This window comes from Sesamum indicum, linkage group LG5 (genome assembly GCF_000512975.1).
Source record: "Sesamum indicum cultivar Zhongzhi No. 13 linkage group LG5, S_indicum_v1.0, whole genome shotgun sequence".
NCBI lineage: Eukaryota > Viridiplantae > Streptophyta > Magnoliopsida > Lamiales > Pedaliaceae > Sesamum > Sesamum indicum.
In genome coordinates, this window is record NC_026149.1 from 8,284,598 (window position 1) to 8,296,081 (window position 11,484).

Sequence of the window (11,484 nt, forward strand, 5' to 3'; positions counted from 1 at the left end):
GTTAACCTTGGAGAGCGAACAATTTACGCTATCTACACCATGGTAACACCAAAGTTTCGCTTTCAAAACAGTAGTTTGCCCACGGCACAACTTATATTTTCCAAAAATTTGTACCCCTCCCTCTCCCTCTCCAGTTGCCGCCTCCCCTGCCCTCTCCCTTCCCCCCTCGTCGCTTCCCCTTTCCCCTTCAAGCACCTCACCCTCCCTTCCCTCTCTCCACGCCGTTGCATGTTCTTTCTCTCAGAGTAAAATTTGTATTGACACCTAAATTTTGTTATTAATATCACTTTGGTACACGAATAATTAGAAATAATAAAATTCTACCTAAGTTTCACTATTCATCCACTTTGATACCCAATTCATGATTTTTATTTCTTTTTCTATTATTTTTTATGTAATAACGATTTATCCTTAGATAATGAATAAAAATAATAATAAATATACCAAAATAATAAAATTTCATCAATATATTCTTCTTTATTTGAATCCGATTTTTATTTTTTATATTTGAGTATTATACTTCATAAAAATATCTCGTACATTTATTTTTTTATACTCATTTTATTTATAATATCAATAAGATAACGCATTACTTATGTAACGCCCGGAAAAAAAAAAAAAAAAATAGAACCCCTTCTCTAAGCCCTATACTTGAGATGCGACCTAACATCTACTCATTTTATTTATAATATCAATAAGATAACGCATTACTTATGTAACGCCCGGAAAAAAAAAAAAAAAAATAGAACCCCTTCTCTAAGCCCTATACTTGAGATGCGACCTAACATCAATATGTTCACGAAATAATAACGTGATAAGTGGAATAAATACATGTCCTAATCATTAGACTTGTTTCTTAACCACCTCGATCTCTTTTTTAGCCAGCTAAATCCTGAGTTGTTCGCTTTATCCCCTGTATCTGGAGGAAGAAATTCAAAACTTTTTGTAACTAATTTAATTAATTTAGAACTTAGAAGAAGATAACAAAATAAATCTATCAACTTATTGTTTACTAATTGTTCGGTAGTTAAAATAATACTAATAATTAATTAACTAATTCTATTTAATTAATTGTAACTGGTTAATATAGATATATCTAAACAATTAATTAACTAAATAGGGGAGTTATTAGAGGTTAATTATCTATTGGTTAAAACTTAACTACTTAAGTATATAATTAATCAAATAATAAAGCAAGAAAAGAGAAGAGGTACTTGTTCACTACGGTTGCTGAAGAAGAACGTGTTCCTGTTATTTCAATGTACAAATGAGATTAGGTTCTCTCTTGTTTATATATATATATATAGAGGGTGAATAGCAATTTACTTCCTGTTATATTGAAAATGAACATATTATCCCTGTATGAGAAAAATATAGTAATTTATTTCTTTATACTTTTTAAAATATAGCAATTTACCTTCTAATACAGGAAAGTAAATTGCTTCATTTTAAAAATTTTTGGGGTTAAATTGTTATATTTTAAAAAATACAGGAAGGTAAATCGGTATTTTTTTTTTCATAAGGGAGTAATTTGCTCATTTGCGATATCATAAGGAGATTGCTTGTATTTTTTCTATATATATATATAGATGACACAAGAAGTTGAGAGAGGAACACGTGTGTCCTTGTCCTCACCCACCACCGCATCAAACTCTTGGATTTTCTATTTATCTTTTACTTTTCTTTTTTTTTAAAGTTTGACAATTTTTATTAAAATTATAAATTGGTCCCTTAATTTCTAAACTTATATTATTTAACCCTAATAACTTTATAAAGTTCCAATTTAGTCCTTTAAAGTTTTAATATATTTGAATCATAACCAATAATTTATTTCCTAATATATTTGGGACTTTCTAACTTTTACAATTTAAATAAACAAGTTTCGTATAAAAAAATTTTCATCCCAAATTAACTCAAATAATTTTTTGTAAATAAACTTTAAAATAAAAGTAGGTAAAAAAATATTAAATTTCGTTCGTATCATAAATTAATTTGTTAAAACTGATAATATTTAATATAATTAAATAAGAGGAGTCACAACTTAGTACTTAATTATATGAAAAGTTAATGTAAAATACATTGCAACCATAGAAAAGTTGAATTTACATTCTAAACTTTTAGAAAAAAATAATTTAAAATCGAAACTTTTGAACCTATATTTAAGTTTTGCAATCAAATTTTAATATCTCTACTAAATGCTAAAGAAATATGTTAAATTTGATGATGAAAATTTCTATTTCTCGGGACTTGACTATTAATTTAAGTTATTTAATAATGAGTTTTTTTATATACATTCAGAGACAACGATAGTAGAAAGTATCAAAATAATGAAAATATATTAATTTGGATAACTAAAATGGAATTGAAAATCAATTGTGTTAATTAAAGACAAAATATGTCGATAGAAATTTATGTAATTCTTTTGATATATTTATTATTTTTTATTTTAATATCTAATAGTAGATTAGCCATTACATAAAAATTAAATAAAAAATATGAATTGGGTAGTAAAGTGATATTCATAATTAAACTCGGGTACTAATTACGTCATTTGTAATTATTCATATAGCAACGTGACATTAATACTGAAATTAAGATACCAATTGAGTCCTTTATAATTATTCAAATTTAAATTTAAATTTCTATTTTTTGTTCAAATTTTAATGGTTAATAGAAATAAATAAAATCTACATCGTTGATCTACCAAGATCAAACCGTTATTAAATGAGGTTATAAAATATAATTTGAGAATTAAAAATTAAAAAATAAAATTGAAGGAAAAGTGCGTGAACTACATGAAATCGGGTGGGGAATGTAATTGCTCTATTTTGAAAAAGACATGGGGACTAAAGTGCTGCTTTTTTTTTTTTTTTTAAATGAAATAGTTTACTCATTTGCAATATTACAAAAATAAATTAAGTCCTATAAATAATAATTGATATATGAATGATAGAAAAACATTTCTAATGAAAATAAGTATAAACCAATTTGGTTTCGCTTTCGTCACCATTTGATAGAGTAAAAATTAAAAATAAAAACACAACCAAACAAATGACGTAAATTCTTGCTACATTTAATACATATTCACAAAATATATAACATCTTGTCTTAGACAAAATAAATGGTATTAAATTTTTACACATAGCGCGTATATGTAATGAAAATATAAGATGCAACAGAATTTAAAATAGAGAATTTAATCCAAAAAATTGTCTCTCCAACCCAAGATAGGAAGGAAAATGAAAATAAAAGAAAGGAAACTTCAAATTGAACCAACTCAAGGCCCTATCTACTTTTTATTATTAAGTTGGATAAATTGTTCAATACGCTTTTTTAGGTTTAATCTTATCCTCGTCTCCGGTGCAAATCATTATTTCTCTCTAGTAACTCAACCTAAATAGTTGGATTTTTGAGTTATTCAACCAAAACAGTTTAAGTAAATATAGTACAATTAGTACTAATTTTTTTAGGGTTAATTATATTAAGACGCTCTCTGAAAATATAAAATTATATTTTTTTAAAAAAAAATTGAAATTATATATACACCTCATCCAAAAATTTATTGTTTACACTTGATCTCTTTTTGTTAGGATTTGGACAAAAATATTAATGTTAACAAAAAGAATTGCATAAGGTTTTAATTTTATTTCTCATTTTAACGCTTTCATGTAATAATTTTGTACTTATGAAAGAAAAATATAATGATGTAGCCTCACATCATATATATATATTATGTTTATTTATTTAGAAATACAAAAATATACATGAGAATGTTAAATGAGGGGTAAAAAAAAAATTTATGTATTTTTCTTTGCTTGCGTCTAGATTTTCTATTCAAACCCTAACGGAAGGAGATCAGGTGTAAAAGAATTTTTGAAGAGGGTGTAAGTGTAATTTCAAAATTTCTTTAGAGAAAGTATAATTTAGCATTTTCAGAAAATATAATTGTAATTAATCCTTGTTTCTTTATCCTATTACCCAAATAAGTTATGTCACAGAGCAAACGACCCGAAGTTGTGGAAATATAGAGTTTAAAGGGATAATTACACTTTTCATATCCAAAGTATACCCTATTTCAGTTGTAGTCCCCCGAATTTCCTATCATCAAACTTTGTACACAACGTTTATAATTTTCATCTATCTGAATACCCCCATTGAATTATTAGAACAAACAATCAACCCAATTTTGGAGAAAAAAATTAGATGGGAGCTCCTCATTGGCATGTTTGGTTATCCTTTCATTCACCACACAAAATAGAGCTGAAAGAAAGGAATTGAGGAAAATTTTGCAAAAAATGAGATGGATGAGGAGAGATCAGTTTCCATCTTACTCAAATTCGAGTACGGGTTAGTCTAATGAGAATATTTTTGTGAAAAAAAACATATTATGAGTGTAGTTACGAACTACCATTGAAGACAAGATAAATAGATGCTTTGTTCTTATTTACTTTATTTTGTTATTATTTAATACTATTTTTTAAGACATGCCCAAAACCTTCTTTCTGAATTTATTTTGGTTTAAGAAGTTTTCAATGGTAGCTCGATTCCACACTCACAATACATTCTTTCACGTAAACATTCTTATTAGAATGACATCCAAACATATGTAGATAAGTTTTTGCCTAATTACAATCCAAAATTGAGTTGACCGTCTGTTTTTACGAGTAATTTAAGGAAGAGTGTTCATATGGATAAATATCATAAATTTTGAGTATCAAATCTGATTACTTAAAAATTTAAGGCACTAAAATTGGACACGAGGTATAGTTTGAGTATTGAAGTATGAAATTATCCCATAATTTAACTACAATACCAGAAATTCAAAATCCCTCTTCGTTGGCCACACAATTACCATACATTCACAAAAAATGAAGCAAAAATATCAGAAATTTCCTCCAATTCTCCTCTCTCTGGTGAAATCACCAATATACATAGGCTTGTGTGTGTATGTATATACATCGCATAGAGGATCATCAAGCAAGAAGACAAGGGAAGCCAACCATCATCAGCCGTAGGGTATGGCCGTCGCTGCTCAAGCTTCTCTCCGTTTCTACCAAAATTCTGCTTTCTTCCCGAGGAACCCTCGTCTTTTTCGTGATTCCCGGCTCCGTCCTCCTCCCGGGGTCTGTTCTGCAAGAATCCGAGCAAGCTCTGCTGTTGCTCTGGAGCCCGTACTTCTTTTGCTCGCTCTTGACTCGCTTTATGTCTATAGTTTTCTTGCTTGTCCTTGAATGCGTGTATGTTGGATTTTGTGTGTGGAGGTGGTTGCGCGCGGGAAGAATGTTGGATGGGCATGTGGTACTGGGTTCTGCTTGGATTCACTAAAACCATAGAAAAAGAAGATGGAGATTCTGGAAAAAGGATTGGAATCTGGAGACTAAATATTTGTTCTTTGAATTAAATTAGCAAGTGTTATTGCTCATTTGCACTGATAAGTAAACGTGGTTCAGTTGTTGAACTTGTTTGTGGGAAATAATTTATCCTTTTTGCTGTTTTGTAGCACTAATTGTTGATTTCATTCAGTTCGTGTCTTATTTTTGATGTATCAAGGAAATAAAGTATAGGTAGTTACTGAATTATGAGTTGTTACAGTTTTATTTTTCCAATTAGGAGTTGTTAGGTAATGATGTTGCCATGCTATGTGAACATTGTGGTTGAACTGATGGAGAATTATTAGACAGCACAAGAATGTTGGTTTTGCATTAGATAAAGGTGTCGCTTTGTATATTACAATTGCTTAATGTCTCTAAGGCTCTATTACAGGTAAACTCAGATTGCTAAAGTCTGGGGATTCCTGATGCCTGTTGCAGTTAATAATAACTTACAAAATGGAAGCCCAATTTGAGATCATAAAGTTTGCAGGATCACTAGTTCCACGAAGTTTTGTGAAGAAGTTAATGCTTAGATGTTTTTCAATTGATTATCTAGGCTTGCTTTGTATTATTCATGCCAGAACTCACTCAAATTTTCCTCTACATGGATGGTATAGGCTAAAATGTATTTTGTTTAGATCAGAGATGTTGCATGCTCTGTGCACTAAGAGAAGCGTTTTAGATGTTATTCATGACAGTACAGCTCATATTTCTTAAGACCAATAGTACAGTAGATGGACCCAACTGTAGCCCCACAATTACATATAAGCTTTTATCAGTTTTCAAATCTAAGGAATGCATTATTTGTAGGCTCGGTCATCCTGATAAAATAAGCATGCTACATCATCACGCTCAAACTCTTTCAACTATAGCAATGTACCATAGTGAACCTTTTGTACCATAAGAAAGAGTTTAATTGTATCATGTTCTTCAAATTCAGGCGCATGATTTGTTCATTGCGTGATACTTGTTTGGTCTTATGTTTTAAAAGAAAAGAATCTTTCCTTGAGGACTTTGCCTTGCGCTAAATAACTGGGCACTCCTATGCTTGATAGGAATTAACAACTGAAGCCCAAGATACTACAGATGTTGACTTGTTTGCTTGCCCCATTTGTTATGAGCCGCTAATAAGAAAAGGCCCTTCAGGTTTCAACTTGTAAGTTAAATTTGAAATAATAGTAAAGCTTGTTCTATGAGATGGTGCTTTTCTAATTCCGGGCTATCATGATGCAGACCAGCAATCTACAGGTCTGGTTTCAAATGTAGGAAGTGCAACAAGTCCTATTCGAGCAAAAACATCTATCTTGATCTCACTGTTACTTCTGGGACAAAGGAGTACAATGAGTTTAAACCAGCTGGGACTGAGCTCTTCAGGTGTGAAATATTAATCATCATAATCTCATTTTCTGGAAAAATTATTGCTGTTTCATCATACCGAAATTACATGTAGCAGTTATTCTCGTAATGAAGTCACTTTGGATTGATCATCATAGTGTGCTTCATACTTTTTCATGTTTTTTTAATGTCAAAAGGTTGTGATATCCGCATTGTACACTCTTTTGAGTTCTCTATAGGAATTTTTTTTGGATCTGTCAAGTAACTTCTGCTTTATTTTATAACAAGGCAAGGCATCATCAATATCAAAAAATTCAAAATTTACTCTTCACATGGGGCTCTAGTCTGGACTCCAGAAAATGAATTGTCCCATCCATATATTATGTTCTTGCTTATTGTGGAAGAATCTTGCCATCCACTCACGTCACATAAGATGAATGCCTAGCCCTCGCAAAATATAATTTGATGGTAGCGAGTTTGCATTGTCTTCGAGAAAGCTTTCATTTCGACACTACTCACATAAGCTACGTGAAAATTCATTTTCACTTTCATTTCGACACTACTCACATAAGCTACGTGAAAATTCATTTTCAAACTGGAATGCCATGTAGCAGTCAAGTGCTATTTTTTCCCCTAGCACTCCCTTGTTTTATTTATACATGAAAGATATCAATCTTAATTGCTGCTTTGAGATATACAAAAAAATGTTTTCCTATAAGGGCATTATGCACATGACAATTATCTTTTTTTTTTTTTTTGGTTTCCTGTAGTTCCTTTTAAGATATCTTTATATCCAATACAAGTAAGAATGACAATAGGCATGGTTACCTCAATATTTTGATCTTTCGCTTTGTAGAAAGGGAAGAGAGATATTGTATACTGTTTGATTCTTCCAACCCTATATATAGGGATGGAATTAAATGATAACTACGACTAATTGACAACTATCAAAGATACTGATTGTCCGATCCAAGCAAAGATATGTACAGATCTTAACATTACAAATTCTAATATTCCGGCACTGCCCCTCAAGCTGGAGCAAATGTATAAATCATGCACAACTTGTTGCACAATATATTAACTGTTGTGTTCCCAAAGCCTTGCTACATGTTCTTTGCTCTGAAAAAGGAGTAAAGGGAGTGCAAATTTTCTGACTCACTACAGCGTTGCAAACTAGTGGATAAGTGTCATTGTATGTGACACCTAACTCTTTTAATAGATTCCTTAACCACAAAACGTCAGTAGTAGTGTGAGCCATAGCCTCATATTCAGCCTCTGCACTTGATCTAACAACTGTAGTTTGTTTTTTGTTACGCCAAGTCACAAGATTTCCCCCCGCACAGGTGTAATACCCAGAGGTAGACTTCCTATCATCTTTGGACCCGACATAGTCTACATCATAATAAGCTTCTAGCTTGACATGTCCATGTTACTTGAGTAATAACCCTTTACCAGGAGATGTCTTTATATATTTCAAGATCCTAAGAGCAACTTTCTAGTGAATAGAGCGTGGCTTATCCATAAGTGACCAAGTATGACTAACCAGGCCAACTGCAAATGAGACAATCATCAGGATTTTGTACTTCATGAGAACCTTTAGACAATGTTTTGCAGCTCTTACGCATCTTTTTCTTCCTTTTCTTTTATAGACGATAGCAAGTATTTAATATGTCATGGAAAAATTGTATCAAGTATTTGGAGCAAAGAAACTGTTCGAGTTTGATGCTGGTGCCCTTTTCTTTTTTTTTTTTCAGGAGTCCACTTGTTTCATTTGTATATGAGAGAGGCTGGCGTCAAAATTTTAACCGTAGTGGTTTCCCTGGTCCGGATGAAGAGGTAACTTCTTGGTAGTTCCTGTTTTTAACCCAGTACACACAATGTCAGTAAACTCTGTAGAATGGAGGTAGTATGTAGACATGAATTGATTATGATGCCTTCACTTTCAAAGAAGGGAAACACAAAAGGGTATGGAACAAAATATCATGATTGAGTTTTTTCATGTATGTATTGTGGAAATTTGATTGTATGCTTAATTAATATCTTTATATTATGCTTCAATGCATCTGTTCCAGAAAAAGTTTTGTCATTTACTGAAGTAGCCAAAATATATGATTGTTATATGTGCTTAATTTCTTTCTTTACATTTATTATATGTTTGTTATGCTCAAAATGTCACTGGATGTCCCTTCAATGCAATCTGGCATGTTCTGCTGATCTCAAATGGGTGTGGCTTACAAATTTTCCTCCATATGTCATCCTGGAGCACTAGGCTACCTTGAGGTAGCAAGGAACAATGAGTGATAGGCTTTAATTGGGCAGAGATGCCTGCTGTTATATATATTTACTTTGGAAGAGAACTTAAGATTATGTTGGCACTTTCTCCACTCTGCATGTTCCTTGGCTTCCCTATGCTCCCCTGTCTTCTGTATATCAGGTTTTCATGCCTGTACTCTAAAGCTTTTTTTTTTCATGTCTGCATTTCACTCCGATCATATGCCCTTTTAGACCCAGCTGCAACCACTTTATCTAATCGATCCTAAATTCATTTTGACTTCTTATATACCTTATCTATGTGTAGAATTTGATGTTGCTTATTATCTCATCCAACTGATTGTACCAGTAGAGGACAGTCTTCATTAATAAATAAACGGAATTATTTTTCCAAAACGTTATTTAGTTGAAAATAGGAAGATAAATTCCTGTAAATGTATCGTAAAGAAGCATTTATCGAACCATTAGTTTTGTTTATCTATTTATTTTTCATCCCGTATTTGGATGAAATGTCCATTAGATAAGTGTGTTACTTCACTAATGTTTGCATTTCTTATGTGTTTCAAATTACCATTCTAAACATACACTAATTTTCATTCTGCTCATACTGCTTTCTGTTTTATGTGCTGAACTTACATTATGTTGTGAATCACATTTACTTCTGTGACTAGGTTATCTGATTTCTTATAGTCAGACTATCTTGTTGTTTTTAATGCTCCAGAAAGCATTTTAGCACATAATACTTAACCTGAATAACATGTAAGTATGATGTATTTTCTTTGATTGATATCACATCTGCATACCCACATAAGCTACTGAGTTCAAGGAACTCTCTTGCTATATTCCATGCAGTTCAATATGGCCCAGGAGTATTTTAAGCCAGCTGAAGGTGGAGTCCTTGTTGATGTGAGCTGTGGCAGTGGTTTGTTCTCCAGGAAATTTGCGAAATCGGGGGCCTATTCAAGAGTCATTGCACTTGATTTTTCTGAAAATATGCTTCGTCAGTGTTATGATTTCATAAAAAATGATGATGCTATCTTAAGCTCGTGAGTATTTTCTTCTCTGTTTCCCTTGTATGTCTGATTATTTGGAATATGGATGTTTGGAATAGTTTTTCTCTTGACCTCAGTAAGTTCTTTCTTTTCTTTTGATGGAAGTAAATTTTGCAATCATTTATTGTTCAAATCAATGCAGTAATCTTGCACTTGTGAGAGCTGATGTTTCTAGACTTCCTTTTCCATCTGGTTCAGTTGATGCCGTTCATGCTGGTGCTGCCTTGCATTGTTGGCCATCTCCTTCAAATGCTGTAAGTTTTCTAGTTTGCAAATTCCAACTACTTGTCGGGGGTATATGACCCTTTTTCTTTTTCACTTTTGAATTTCTAGTGTTTGTCTCTTTGATAATCCACCATTCTGTTGCATTTTATGGTACAAAGCATGGTTCTTTTGTGAAAAAATGGCACAACAACAATTCATGATTAAAAAATGTCTATATATCTGTTACTAATATCATAATTACTTAGATACTGACTTGTACACAAAATATCAAGGGAATACTCAATCTACCTAGATATCAAAAGAAACATTAATTTCACTTGTCAAATAAGTGTGGATTAAATAGAAGTGCCATTTATGCGTGAAAATCTTAGGATCATCTGTCTTGGTCCAACATCCTTTCTTGACTCTAATGCCTGCATCAGGTCCCACAAACCTCAAATGGTTGTGTTATAAACAATTGAAATTGTTAATACTTTATCCCTAATTATTGAATAACAGCCTCATTTAATGTTTAAACTTTTAAATGAGGTAGTTGTTAAATACTATATAGCCAGGCTAAGGATGAGGTGCTGATTAAGGACAGCATAGCCAGACTAAGCAGATTTCTATGTTCTTGAACTCACAGCTGCTTATTTATGGCAATGAATTTCACATGCTATATTTCAGGAAAAAAATCTGGCTGTGACTGAGAACACTAGATATATTAAATCTTATTTTGCATTCCTTTCTGCCTGTTAGCCCATAAGATGACATGGTCATTGGTTATATGTGATATCGCTGTCGCTGAGTTAGTCAAATAACTACTTGAAATACAGTGACTTCGGTTATTTTAGGATGGAAGCCTTTGAATCAACTGTATGTTACTGACTAAATTCTTAGATTGAAATGGGCCTTTGTTAACTTAGTACTTTGCCTTTTCTTGTTCTTTTGCTTTACGAACTTTTGGTATGTGGTTTGCCTTCCCTTATTTGTTTCTTGACTGCATTCTTGTAATATCAGAATTACAGACTTACAGTCCTTACGTTTGATTTCTTCTTTCTGCTTCATGTCAGGTTGCTGAAATTAATCGAATATTACGAAGTGGTGGTGTTTTTGTTGGAAGTACTTTCCTTAGAATCAGTTCATCAACCCCTATTTTGTTGAGGCCTTTCAGACAGGTGATCCTTCTTACAAATCTATGACTCCTACCCTGTGTTTCTGATTACTGAAGCATGTCGTCATCTTGCTTT

The 11,484-nt window shown here is 32.1% G+C and overlaps 1 protein-coding gene across 1 annotated transcript in view; it reads left to right on the plus strand.

Moving 5' to 3' along the window:
* Positions 4,810-11,484, plus strand: part of LOC105162258 (uncharacterized methyltransferase At2g41040, chloroplastic) — a 7,991-nt gene continuing 1,316 nt past the window's right edge. Inside the window, exons 1-7 of the mRNA XM_011080253.2 lie at positions 4,810-5,171; positions 6,428-6,528; positions 6,606-6,746; positions 8,462-8,543; positions 9,831-10,024; positions 10,173-10,284; positions 11,308-11,412. Of these exons, the coding sequence (XP_011078555.1) occupies positions 5,019-5,171; positions 6,428-6,528; positions 6,606-6,746; positions 8,462-8,543; positions 9,831-10,024; positions 10,173-10,284; positions 11,308-11,412 (888 nt within the window). The 5' untranslated portion in view covers positions 4,810-5,018. The remainder of the gene's footprint in view (positions 5,172-6,427; positions 6,529-6,605; positions 6,747-8,461; positions 8,544-9,830; positions 10,025-10,172; positions 10,285-11,307; positions 11,413-11,484) is intronic.